At 38.1% G+C, this 14666-nt stretch overlaps 1 protein-coding gene across 14 annotated transcripts in view; it reads left to right on the top strand.

The window, feature by feature from the left end:
• Positions 1-8311, top strand: part of magi2a (membrane associated guanylate kinase, WW and PDZ domain containing 2a) — a 267335-nt gene extending 259024 nt beyond the window's left edge. For 9 of the 14 annotated variants that reach the window (XM_073813944.1, XM_065268675.2, XM_073813942.1 and 6 more), the window contains one exon: positions 6512-8311. In XM_073813944.1, coding sequence (XP_073670045.1) covers positions 6512-7221 — 710 coding nt within the window. In that variant the 3' untranslated portion in view covers positions 7222-8311. The remainder of the gene's footprint in view (positions 1-6511) is intronic. The other 5 variants (XM_073813952.1, XM_065268679.1, XM_073813948.1 and 2 more) reach the window with 2 other exon arrangements.
• The last annotated feature ends 6355 nt before the right edge of the window (positions 8312-14666 follow it).

Raw genomic sequence — 14666 nt, 5'->3', positions numbered from 1 at the left:
TAATGATTTTATATATGCCAAAAATCATTAGGGGATTAGATAAAGATCATGTACCATGAAGATATTTTATACATTTTCTATGATAAATATATGAAAAATGTATTTATCATTAGTAATATGTGTTTTGCTAAGGACTTCATTTGGACAACTTAGGGTTAGGGTGATTTTCTCAATATTTCGATTTTTTGCACTGTCAGATTCCAGATTTTCAAATAGTTGTATCTCGACCAAATACAATCATATCCTCACAAGCCATACATCAACAAATTAAAAGGTAGCCCGACTATAAAGACTTTAACTTTAATACTTTATATTTGCCTTTAACAACTAAAAATCATTCACAGAAACACATTAAATATTTTCATTATGTAAAAAAACATGTAATACTCATTTTAACCTATGGAGGCCGCCATTATGTTCTGAAATCGATGAGGTGTAATGGTTGTTGTGAAATATTACTACAGTTTACTATAGTGCATACTATGGTCCTCTACTATCTTCTATAGCAGGGATCCTCAAATCTTACCCTGGAGGGCCGGAGCACTACAGAGTTAAGGTCCAACCCTAATAAAACGTACCCAATGAAGACCTTGATTAGCTTGCTCAGGTGTGTTTGATCAGGGTTGGAGCTAGACTCTGCAGTGCTCCGGCCTTCCAGGGTAAGATTTGGGGTACCCTGTTCTATAGTTACTCATGTGGGAATTTTTTATTTCCCACTCACACATTCTTACCTCTCAGATCGCCTTTATTTTCATATTTTTTCATTATCTTCCTTCATTTCATTCTTCATTTATGTTACTCTTTCTGAAAGGGCTAAACAGAATCCTTGATGCTGTTTTTTATTAAATGTGGACCAAATATCGCCACCTTCTGTCTGTGTGCATTTATAACTCTCGTTTTCTGTTTCACATCATTTTAAAATCTACTGATTGAAGACTTGTTTATTACGTTTACCTCAATTAATGTTACCTTAATACACTGTAAAATGCAGCATTTTTGTCAAATCAACATATCTGTATGTTACTTTAACTTAATAAATTTATGTAAAAATGAATTTACGTCAAAACTTAAAATATAGTATAGGTTAAAAAGTATAGGTTGAATTGACTTGTATTAACTTCAGGCTGCATTTTTTTTTTTACAGTGTTTTACAGGTTTTGTTGCAACCATTTAACGTTTATAGTGATGAAAAACAAATTGGCAGTCAAGATTTTAAAAAGAAGATTTTTTCAAGTTTATTAAAACTATTTCAAATTTTCAAATTCATATTGTCAGTTCTAGTGTTAATAAATCATACATGTGTTTATATCCGGGATCCATTTTAAGCTTACTTATTCAGCTTTCAGATTATCTCAATTTGCAAAACAATTACTCTTATGACTGGTTTTGTTGTTCAGGGTCATATATTATCCTAATCAAATGATAAGATCAAGTCTTTGTTAGTATTGAGACACAGTACATAACACTGTGTAAAATAAAATGCAGCGTCAAGTTAAAACAACTTGGTTTTGCAAATCAATTAAGCTATTTACATTTTTGACCTGTGAATAGTTGATAACTTGATTTTTTAAAAGTTAAAGTAGCATAAAAATATATGTGCCTTTTTTTTACAGTGCAGTATAGGGCCTTTTTACACCTTCATGTGTTTTCTCTGATTGGATACACTGTAAAAAGATTCCGTAGAATTTACAGTATCACTGGCAGCTGGATGCCAGTAACTTACTGTAGATTTAAATTTATGTTAATTACCTGCAACAGTTTTTTCAAAGTTAAATGAAAATTAAACATTAGCAAGTCTGTATCTTTACAGAATTAAACTAAAATAACAGCCTCAAGCAAAGCATTCTGGGAAACAAAATCTGAAGGAAAAACCCAGAAAAAGGTTGATGAGGATTTTTGGTTCCCAGAATGCTTTGCATGAGGCTGTTATTTTATATTTTTATTCTGTAAGACAAAGACTTGTTAATGTTTAATGTTCATTTAACTTTGAACAAACAGTTGTCAGTAAATAACATAAATTTAAATTTACAGTAAGTTACTGGCATCCAGCAGCCAGTAATACTGTAATTTCTACGGAATCTTTTTACAGTGTAGCTATCTGATTTGTTAAAACTATTCCATTTACATTTGGCCACATAAATGCATCTTGGCAAAAGAATATGAATCCAATCTTCTACTCCTGCGCAAAATGCGAATACACCATTGATTACGGCGTTTATTCAACAAAAGGCAGCACTTACTGTATGTTGTACTGTATGTTGGGCAGGGGACGCGCGTATCCTTGTTTGGCATGAGGTGGAGCGCGCAGTACAGCGCACCAGGAGAGTGATAATTTAACGTTCAGGTCCATGACGGGGAAAAGCATTCACAAAACTCTCTCTCAAAGTTATATTTCTCAATTTGTCATTGGACGCTTTTATTGGTTCTATAGAGCTTTTTTACCCGCTCCATTAAGCAATAGGCATGTCATCTTTGTTTGCCTCTTTGCCGGCTATTTTTCAGGTGACGTGTTTGCGTTTGGGAGGAGTTATGCGCTGATGTGGTTTCATAAACCAGATGTATTTTGTCTGAAATGCGTCCCAGAACATCTCCTGAAGTGGTTTGAGCGATCGGATTTAAATCCGTCTCAAAAACGCATTTACAAAAAAAAGCGTTATAGACATAGGTTAGCATTACCACTGAGAACCACCTTATCTTAAAATCTGCCCTGGGTGGTCAGTGTATGAAATGTTTTGACACTTGATTATTCCAATCTAAATTTTAGATAGTCAGTAATGCATATGACATCACATCACATTTGAAGGACCGCCTTCTCACTATGATTTCAATCTTTGGCCTGACCTTAGTCAATCAATATTAAAGATATCAAAGTCATATTTTCACAGAAAGTTAATTATGTTGCATGATTTAAGGTAGAAAAGAGTCAATCAAAAAAGACTTTATCTTTTCATAGACAGATGTGTTCTCACATTTTGCTGTAACTTCAAGTGTATCATGTTGAGGTTTCTATCACATACTCTTTATTACACTCTTAACATTCTTGTAAGGCTCTCCACTGCAAAAAAACTGAACGTCTATGCTCACAGGCGCTGGAATAAAGCCTTGCTTTTGAATTCCACTCACATGCGGCCGTATCTTCTCGCACACGTTCAGTATCCCACTGAGATCTCTGTGGCGCCACAAAAGTCTATCTGAAATATAGCCATTATGAGACGGTTGCGACAGGCCCTACGTTTCTTACCTGTCTTTTATTTCACAATGAAAAATGCCTTATTAGTTTGAATTCATCTTTTCCTCCATATGCGGGTAATTTCTGCTCCACCTGGGTCATATAAACAAGAGAAATCTACCCCAGCAGACTAATATACAGCTGGCACAGAGAGACAAGGACATATAATATTGTATTCTTGTTATTGATCGCTGTGCTTAAAGCTAAATGATGAAAGAGATGCTATTTTTAGTGCTTCTTGTTAGCACTTGTCAAAATGGCTGCCTAGGTGGATATGTTCTTCGTAGGTAGAAGCCGAGGAGGACTCAGTGTATTTTACTATATATGATGTGACGGGTAAGATTAGAGATGTGTAAGGTTGGTGAACCTCTTTCGGTTTGCAGCAGCGCGTATCAAGAGTCTATAGAGAGGACGCGTGGAGGTGTCACTTGGATAAAAGCGTCTCGCTGTGATGTGTGATTTTGTGCGTATGAGTGCGACAGGTAGAAGAAGCTAGTGAGAAAGCATGATTATTTAACATTCAGTAGACATTTAAGTCTATGGGCTGAACAGCTGCCCCAGCATGATGTGTTGGTTTAGCATGTGAAGGGTGTAATGGAAATGTGCATGCCTTTACTAACAATACTTTCATGTATACCACGGTACTAATTAATGACCATAAACATATACCATGGTATTTGCATAGTATGGCAATGATCTCAAAGAACTTACAGTAGATGTCTAAAAATCTTAGACATTTTTATTATTTTATTTATTTATGTATTTATTGTCTATATTTTTCAATATTTATTTGCCAATATTAGCTTTTGCCCAGCCTTTCATCTAGTTTTTATTTTATTTTTTGTGTGTACATTATTTCTGCCTACATTTCTGCATAACCTGAAATACGTTGCTCCTGGTACATATCGCTGCATCTTTCGGTTGGAGTGTCCACTAGAGGCACTGGAGATGCTTATTTTTTATTTCTCCATTTTGATGCAAGGTTACAGCAGACAATACTGAACATTATTGGGGTATATTTTTAAGTTTATGTTTGTGTGATAAACGTCTGATGTCATTACGGTCAGGATTGATCATGTTCAGCAGAGGTATTTCAAGAAATTGCTGTTTACAGGAAACATAGTGATAACCAGGGTTGCCAGGTTTTCACAGCAAAACCCGACAAATTGCTTGAAAAATGAAATGTTTTAGGGTCCGAGTTCAGGGGCTGAAATCTTTGCGAAAATTCGCATTCCCGGTACTAAATGTTACATTGTGTCAATCCACTGACATGAAAGACAGCGTGTGCAACACTGTTAAAGTATCCACAGGAAACCAGCAGAGTTGACAACCCTGGTGTTGACTTGGAAAGGAAACAGTGATGATTGATCAAAATACATCTGCATGTTTTAGTCGGCTGTTTTTTATTAAAATTAATCTGCAAGGACAGCTTGATTCGATTAGGCATGCGCGCTTGACTATAAGTAAGTACCAAATTGCACAAATCTACTTAACAAAGACGAACAGGTTTTAATTTGTGTATGTGTCTGCTTCATAACTTTTAAAGATCCCATATGACTTTGCTAAAAAGCCATTTATTTTGTCTACTTGGTGTAATGCAAAGTTTTAACGCTGCCTTTCTGAAACACGACGATTTCTACAAAGCTAATCGTTTTGAGCTTGGGTCTACAACAGGGGGTCTGCCAAATGATTTTTAATCACAAGTTTTTTATGCTAAAAACGTAAAACATATGTACAAAACATACATTTCCCCTTTATGTTGCGCACGTACGCGGCCGCATAGGCTTGAAGGCGTACATTCAGTTTAGCCAGCGGACCAAAAAAAATGTCTGAAGTTTATAAATGTTCACTCAGGAAGCAGCAGTAGCGACAGAAAAAGCATCATAATACACGTAAATCTTATAGGCATGTGTCTCTTTCTTTCAGAATGTTATTTTAGAATCAGTGCTCTGTATCTACTTTAACAAAAAAAAAATACACACTGAAAATTATGCATGTAGTACAACAACAGCATAATAGTGCTTATGTACTGTCTAAATATAGTATGGCTGTGTGACAATATAGTTTATGAAACAGTTCCAGTTTTTCATTCTGTTTGGTCAGTAGTTGTACTTTATTTCACTTTCGTGGTGCCTAATATGAAAAAGCAGCCTATCATACCTTACTGCTTACTTAAATATCTTTGTTTTACACATTTAGTATCAGGGAGTCCCTGCTCCATGCCACTCTCATCTCAGGGGTCCCCGACTCCCCGCCCAGAAAAACGCTGAAGACCCCTGTTTTCAGAAAGCATGGTCTGACTAGCTATCTAGTGCGTTGTTTTTGGCCAAATACCTCAAGCGCGTAAATGTAATGCTTTTTGCCATATTTAGAAGATTAGCTCCCAAAGCAATAGTGATAGGCAGGGTTGCCAGATCCGTGTATTAAAACCAACCCAATAGCCTGTTTAAAAGTAGCTCAATTCAGAACTCAGCCGAAAGGCCGCAGACCTGGCAACTCTGGTAAAAGAGGCACTATCGGCTTTACTGTAGCAATACGAACCCGAATCTGATCCAGAAAATGCAGATAACCAAGATGATCGATCAACTTTGCAGATTGGTAAGGTAAGGATACTAAAACATTAAAAGCATGTCTGCATTTGTGAGCGTAGAAAAGACAAACAACAAGCGCTAGGCTACTCTACAATACTCGTGTTTGAATCATCAGTAAAAAATATCTTTAAATACGAAAACACAGGCTACTTAAAGGCTGTGAATCAGAAGAGCTAAAGTATACTTGCGAAGATGGAATTGCTCCACTTTGTAGACAAAGCCTTCGTGAACATCCAGCCTTGTGATCTCCCATGTTCAGGGAAAAAAATGCGCAGCACACAATCTAATATTTAAAAAGGAAGATCTCTTTGGGTTTGAAACTTTAATATCTGCAACTTTACAGATCTTTAATATGCACAGACATCTTTTAACACTCTAAAGACTTTAAAAATCCTGCGTCAAACAATCAAACCAAAAACCTCTAGTGGACTTTCTATCAAAAGATGCAGTGATATGTACCTGAAGCAACGTATTTTAAGTTATGCATAAATGTATGCAGAGGTATTTGAGCTTGGGTTGCTTTTTACATCTCTGCTGTGGTACTTTTTGTTTAGTGTGGTTCATGTTATGTATCATTGTTTAGTTATTCGCTTTTGCAAATATTGTATTCACAATTTATATAATATTTCTTTCAAGATTCTGTTTTATTCTAGACCTTTTACCAGTGACCTTTGCCATATTTTCCTAACAGATACTCCCACCCCCTGGGATGCTCGCACTACAACCTCCCCAAGTTTGTCGGAAGTAGCACCGCCCCTCGAGAGCTTATCCAATCCATCGGCTTCTTTTCATGTGAACCTGCCCACCGACCCACCTCATACATTGTCCTTGGAAACAGCGGTTCCTGACTGCTTCCAGGGTCCTAGAGGAACAGAAAGTAGGGCTCTGGAACAGTCCAGCATTGGGAAGCGTTCAGCCCTGGCAGGTGGAGTTGGGGGTGGGGATGGGACCAAGCACAGGGAAGGTAGCAGGACCAACCGGCGCTCCAGCAGAGGGAAGGGTCAGCAACAGCACCCCGAAGAACTTCCGGGAGAACCCTACCAACCCAAACCCCAAAAAAGCAGCCGGGGGAAGTCTAAGGAGCGCAGGAGGGAACGGAGCAATACGCCCTCTCGGAAACGAGACTCGCCCAAAACTTGCCTCACTGACAGTAACGTCAACGGGGGAAATGGATGCTTAGATGGTAGTAGCAACCAGCAAGGGTCTACGGTGCCACTCAAAGCCCTACCAAAGGAACCAGAGAAGGGACAAGCGGAGAGTCGTCCCAACCACAACTCCAAGAACAGCAGCAGCAGTGCATCGGGCAGGAAGGCCACAGTATCCCCAGGGCCTTGGAAGATCCCAGGTTCAGACAAGCTACCCAGCACCTTGCGCTCAGCCACGTCCACCATCAGCAGATAACATCTCACCCTAATCGCTTTATATTTCGGTCTTGACCTCCATCGCCTTCTCTTGGACCAATTTTTGGCCACAGTTCACATTGTTTAGCGACCAGCTGGGCTCAATTGCTTTTCACAAGTTTGCTTTACTCTGTATAGCCTATTTTTAATCCGGTACCAACCTCGCTCACAACACTCCCTAAGGACTTTTCCATGCATTTCTAGACAAAGCATTTTTTATTTATATTTTATTCTAAATTATTTTAAGCGATATGACACCCACCACCTTAAGAACTGGAAGCATTCACTTCACAAATGGAACCATGGAAAGATGAGTGATGCATGTAGCGTGCAAATAAAACCCCAAACTGGTTTAAACTGTTGGGAAAAGCACCAAGACTTTCAGACTCACATGCATAAAGAACCACTTACTGACGTTAAACCACCACTGGTGGTCACAGCAATTTTTATACACTTTGAGTAAAAAAAAGAAGAATATTGAAGGACATACAGGTTCTGTGTAACGAAAATGATCAAAAAAAAAATATATATGTGAGGACACTTGAACTCTGCCTTAAATAAAGACTCTACTGACCTACAGATGTCCGCAATGAAGGGTCAGTAAAGTGAATATAGAAATAGATATATTATATGACTACATAAATGTGAGACTTATTGTAAATACAGTCTTTATAAACCCATGCAAGTCCATCCTGGTGTATTGACATCATACACACATTCAAAGTTAGAAAAGTATAAACAAGAATTCATTTCCCATTCCACTTAAGGTGTATTTTCACTGGAAGCAAATTGAATGCTGTTAATCAAGTGTCTGTATTGGTTCTTACTAGTAGCATTATTCAGCAGTAACAGGAGAGGATCAAATTATTTTCACTGTCTGCACTCCATTGGTTGTTCAACTCAACACCAGTGGTCGCTGTTACTCATCTCGCCTCAGATCACTAATGCCTGTTCACATTATAAGCGACACACTGACAATGTGACACATTAATTTTAATGCAGATCTGGCGATTTCTGGCGGCAGAAGAGACAGTGGCCATTGGCAACTGGATGGGCGATGCAACAAAGTTAAAGGAATAGTCTACTCATTTTCAATATTAAACTATGTTATTACCTTAACTAAGAAGAGTTGATACATCCCTCTATCATCTTAGTGCGTGCATGTAAGCGCTGGAGCGCGCTGCTACACTTCGATAGCATTTAGCTTAGCCCCATTCATTCAATGGTACCACTCAGAGATAAAGTTAAAAGTGACCAAACACATCAACGTTTTTCCTATTTAAGACGAGTAGTTATACGAGCAAGTTTGGTGGTACAAAATAAAACGTAGCGCTTTTCTAAGCGGATTTAAAAGAGGAACTATATTGTATGGCGGAACAGCACTTTTGGGAGTACTTCGACTCAGCGCAGTAACACCCTCCCTCTCCCATTATGAGAGGGAGAAGGGGAGCAGATTTTTCAGGCGAGTTGAAGTACTCCCAAAAGTGCTGTTCCGCCATACAATATAGTTCCTCTTTTAAATCCGCTTAGAAAAGCGCTACGTTTTATTTTGTACCACCAAACTTGCTCGTATAACTACTCGTCTTAAATAGGAAAAACGTTGATGTGTTTGGTCACTTCTAACTTTATCTCTGAGTGGTACCATTGAATGAATGGGGCTAAGCTAAATGCTATCAAAGTGTCGCAGCGCGCCCCAGCGCTTACGTGCACGCACTAAGATGATAGAGGGATGTATCAACTCTTCTTAGTTAAGGTAATAACATATTTTAGTATTGAAAATGAGTAGACTATTCCTTTAAAAAACCTTCAACTTTATGCAAATGATTAGGGCACTACCAATGGGAATGAAGTGTAGAGTTTACGTCATCAATCTTTCGTCAGTTACTGCAGTGGATGGTTACTCATTTGTTTTTAATTGTTCCTAGGCCAGCAAGAATTAGGAATGTCTCCTAATGACTTTATTCAAACAAACGGGCGACACACAGCAGCAAAAAACGAGTGACACATATGTTTATGCAGTTTGCTGTACAAGTGTGAAAGTCTCTTAAAAGAATAGTTTACCCCAAAAGTATAATAAGGTCATACTCACCCCTCAAGCCATCCTAAGTGTATATAACTTGAGCCAAACACAGTCAGAGATCTATAAAAGGGCACCTATGGTCAGATTCACAATTTTACATTTCCTTTGGTGTGCTAAGGGGGTCGTACACCGGACGCTTAGCTCAGCGCCGCGTCGTTCTAAAAAAACATAACACATAGTTTTCTATGAGTGTACGCCTGACGCCGTCTGTCCGCTGTGACTCAGGGCACTGCATAAATCCCTGTCGCGCCACTCACATAGTTTAACATTAAATAACATCAGATTTGTCCCAAATCGTTAGGGATTAACATTGGCTGCTAACATTTGAAGTAGACGCTATCTGACTAAGCTCGCGCTATTTAATGTGAACTTCCGGTGTACGATACCTCCAAGTTGTCCTAGATGCGGCGTTGAGCTGCGCGTCCGGTGTGCAACCCCCTTAAGTGTGTATTAGTACGTTAACGATATGCAAAAGGTACAAACCCCAAAGTAAACGATGACACGAGTTATCGTCTCCAACGTAAATCTTTTTTCTTGGACTACAACAAACACACAGATTGTAGGCAACAGTTTACTTCCTGGGATTGGTGATGTAGTAAAGATCGACATTATTATAATTCCTCCCGTTTCGGACTCACAGCCAATCAGTTAACTCCTGTTAGCATTGCATTGTGAGCAAATCTTTCAAACATAGTAAAGAGCGTCACATTTCCAGCTGACGTCATAGGAATTCAGGCGAATCACAATGTACACATTAGCTGGCCAATCAGGGGCACAGCGCTTTTCAAATCGATGAGTTTTGTACAAAATGCATGCGTTTCAGGAAGAGAGTGAAATCTGGAGCTACAAAAATGTACGGTATGTGGAAAATAATGTGTTTTTTAAACCATAAAACATGCAAACACATTGTATTATACCAAATACGTAAAATAACGTGGTTTTTAGCAATGAAATAGGTGCACTTTAAATAATATCTTGGCTCTTTTCAGCATTATAATGCCATTGGATGGTAGCCCATTTTTAAAGCTCCAAAAAGTGCACCCGTGCATTAAAAACTAATCCGTACAGTTATTAAATGTATTCTAAGGGCAAAGTTCACGAGAGACTTTAAATCAGGTGGAAATCTGAGGACTTCTGACCCAATGTTACAAAATCCCATCACGTCATCTAAGAAGACATTTATGGAGCTTTACCTGACCAAGGCTCAACCTGACCAAGTGTCGAGGTGTCCTTGAGCAAGACACCTAACCCCAGCTACTCCCGATGAGCTAGATGGTGCCTTGCATAGCTGACACTGCTGACGGTGTGTGAATGTGAGGCAAAATGTAAAGCGCTTTGTATGGCCATTGGTCTATGAAAGCGCTATATAGATGCAGTCCATTTACTATTTAAAAATGGGGCACTATCCAATGCCATTATAAATAAGCTGAATAGAGCCTGTATATTATTTAATATAACTCCCTGTGTTTGGCTGAAAGAAGAAAGTCATTTACACTTATGACGGCTTGAGGGTGAGTAACTTATGGGCTAATTTTCATTTTTTGGTGAACTATTCCTTTAAGGTCAATGATTCGTTAGCTGCTCTGTAAGTCTCTTAATAAGATCTCATGACTCAATTATCACTGACCTCATCGGTTCGCCCTTTATTCATTTAAACTAGCAAAGCAACGGGATGGATCAGAGATGATTAAGATGAAGTACAGCATGGTTTGAGGGCGGAGTGCCTTAAGCAGACGATTGGTTGCTTTATGAGCTCCAAGTTTTGGGCAACAACATCCAGACTGAAGGAACAGTACATAGGCTGCTATTCATTTTACTGCATTTAATACTTGTTAAACTGTATGACAGTAAAGTCGGATCTGTACAATCATTTTTTCACAAACGGTCCCTAGAGAGGCTGGTGTTTTGTCTGCAGTATAGATGTATTGCTAAAAGACCGAAATGCTATTTTCGTACATATATAGAGTTGCTTTTAAGAGAAGTGCAGATATTTATTCATGTTATCTGGGAAGAACGGGGTTCGGGTGAGCACTTTTGTCTATTATTAGACAGTAGCTGTGATATACATACTGTATAAATGAAGGTTCGGAATATGTTATGGATCCATGATATTCATTGGATAATTTTAAGCGGGCAGAATTTCAATAGTTTTGTGTGTAAATGACTTTCACATGACTCGCTTCAATGCAATCTTAACATGAGCGTCTTATCTCTACAATAAAACAATGCAGATTTTTCTTTGCATGAAGGGCAAAATGATGCCAGGTAGAAAGAAAATTGAATAAAATTTAAACAATCAACAGAAAACAAATCTTTCAATGCATTTGGGAAATTGACATGAATCGTGTGAAAGTGCTATATATCAGGGCTGTAGCTGGGATGAAAAGTGGGAGTATTTGTGTGAGTATAACCAATAAGACGGTTAAGGTGTAGCAGAATTAATTGTTACATCTGGGCCTTAGTTTACATAATATAATTTTGCTAGCACTTAAAAATCTTTAACACCAAAGGTGCTTCATTATGTATTATACTTTGTAATACTGTCTAAAGTTATATGTCACATTTTCACCCATTTGATCGTTTTGCTAATCTTTAATTCATACCTGCAAACTAGTCGCTTTTCGGCGAAAATCGCCGTTTTGAATTGAAAAAGGTCATCCACGTGAATCATGTAGATCCGAAGAGTTTTTTTTGGGGGGGGGGTCTAAACTTCCCATAAACGGGAGTTTCAAAAACCTACTGCGGTCTGTTTCACAAAAACAATAAAAGCTCTTTGGTCATCACGTGAGGTCATCACAGTGTGGTTAAGGTTAGGATAGCCGATTGGTCAATGGATGGGAGCTGAACAAATGGGGTTACGTGAAGGGCGGGTCTTTGCGTTGCCAGCAGCTTCTATTAAAAGGCCTTGGCTGCATCAGCTTTCCCGCGGATTAAACTTTTCACGCTACCGCTACTGACACTGACGTTTGTTTTGAGGTTAGTTTTGAGGCACTTTGAGGCACTTTTGCTTGTCCGATTGCTGCAGGTTTTTGAAAATATAAGCCATTCTTGCTGCTCATAAAGGGTTTAAACATTGACATGCGCTCTTTTATATGTCAATGGCATTAATTAGGCATCGTTTAAAGGTGGAAATCTTACTGTTCAGATGCATACTAGTTCAAGATAATTTGCGATTTATAGATTTCACATCTGAAAGAAAGGGGTAACGTTAAGCGCGTTTTCTGTGCGTGCGTTTGTTCTGTGAATCACACGCAGAGGTGTAAAGTACTTAAGTAAATGTACTTTGTTACTGTACTTAAGGTTTTTTTTTGGCTACTTTGTACTTTGTACTGAGTATCAAAAATATAAGCAACTTTTACTCTCTACTCAATTACATTTTTGATTGGGTATTTGTACTCTGTACTCCACTACATTTGAAATGACACTTAACGTTACTCGCTACATTGTTTATTCGTCAAATAAAAACGAGACGAAAGTGTCAGAGGGTGAAGATGGATAGAATCTGTGGTCGCGAGGTACGCACAAACACACAACTGAGGGACTTCATCTGGCGCCACGCAGGGCAATACTATGATATCAAAATACTGCGAGAGCGAATCAAATACATATGGAGAAGTCTGGTCTCGCGGTACTTTGATGTCAAATGCTGAATGGCTTGCGTTGAGCCACCGTAGCGGGACATCTGCGTGCTGCGTATGCCATAAACTGTAGAGAAAAGTTCGCGTCTGGTCTGAGAGAAGAGATAAAGCGCAAACATATGGATGCATATCACATTTGCTTCTGTCAAGGGACCCTTTGTTAAACATGTGATGCTGCAATCAAAACAAAAGTGATGAGCGATTGCAGGAGGGCCATCCCGCACCTCAAAGGCAAGCACAAATGTTTACTCTGATGCTACTTTATCAGCTAACCTGAGCTGGTTGATATAACTTACTTTATAAGCCAAAATAAACCAGCGATGTCCTGTACTGATTGCCTGAGTAACTTAAGTACATTATAAGATTGATAATAAGTGTACAATTTCACTGTCCTCACATTAAATCAAGTATGCTGTAATGTATTTACTGTAAAGAGGGATGCATGACTGAAGAAATGTAGTGCACTTAATGTGAGATAGTGGTGTTACGTCTACTACATGTGTTTTCAATTAATCTTTCAAATGAACAACTTCACGTTTTTAATATGCAAATTTCTGTTACTGTATATTAACTGTAACAACCTACTGGACTCTATACTGGAATTTTTGATATATTTAGATTATAACTTTTTTAGGATTGGCCTAAATGTAAGAATATTTGGTAACACTTTACAATAAGGTTGATTAGTTAACATTAGTTAATGTATTAACTAACTTGAACAAACCACGAGCAATACATTTGTTACAGTATTTATTCATCTTTGTTAATGTTACTTAATACAAATTTAAGCTTTAATTGTTTGTTCATGTTAGTTCAGAGTGCATTAACTAATGTTAACAAGATTTTAATAAAGTATTAGTAATTGTTGAAATTAACATTAACAAAGATTAATAAATGCTGTATTAATGCAGTTCATTATTAGTTCATGTTAACTAATGTAGCTAACTAATGTTAACTAATGAACCTTATTGTAAACTGTTACCATATTTATATAACAATAGTAAGGGGGGGGGGTGCGGGCGCGTATACAATGTGTCACCTTTTTCAGCCCTTCTGAGTTTGCAGGTATGTTAATTACTTTAATTCATACGTGTCAAGTTTCTCATCATCTCAGCGTGAGTGCAAGGAACCCTTAGACAAGACCTCTTCTTTTCTCCCCATTGTCATAACATCACCTTCATCATATTCATCTCCCACAGAAATAAAGCAATGACTGGCTCCACTGACGCTCAACTATTGTAGATGACAAGGAGAGACGACAATGATCTAGTCATTACAAGACAGCAAATATTTCCAAGATAAAGACGAATTAATTGAAGCATTCCACGAGTGATTGTGCCTTTGTGGCTATTAAATAGTAAGTGGTTCGTCTTTATAAAACCCAGACGGAGAATGGCATTGTCAAAGCAAATGCATTTCCATAGAGTGCCGGCTAGGATTATCTGCGCATATGAATGAGATGAATAATTTCATTCGCAGCTATGAAATCTCTCCCATAGAGTTAGACAGGAACCGAATGGTTTTGTTTGAAGAATAAGAACCAAGGAATTGTAAAGCCAGAAACATACTCTTAGCAAAAAACAGATGTGCAAATGCCCTGCCACAATGCACTCCTGTTATTGTTGCAAGAGAGTAAACTTCAAATTCCTGTGTAATTTTTTAGGCAGTGAGTTCTAAACTTTTTAACATTTAAGCAAACTTAAATCTTAATGGGAATACATCATCATA

Source organism: Paramisgurnus dabryanus, chromosome 1 (genome assembly GCF_030506205.2).
Source record: "Paramisgurnus dabryanus chromosome 1, PD_genome_1.1, whole genome shotgun sequence".
NCBI classification, from domain to species: domain Eukaryota; kingdom Metazoa; phylum Chordata; class Actinopteri; order Cypriniformes; family Cobitidae; genus Paramisgurnus; species Paramisgurnus dabryanus.
The sequence above is the reverse complement of the archived record's forward strand: the minus strand, read 5'-3'. Positions and strand labels throughout refer to the sequence as shown.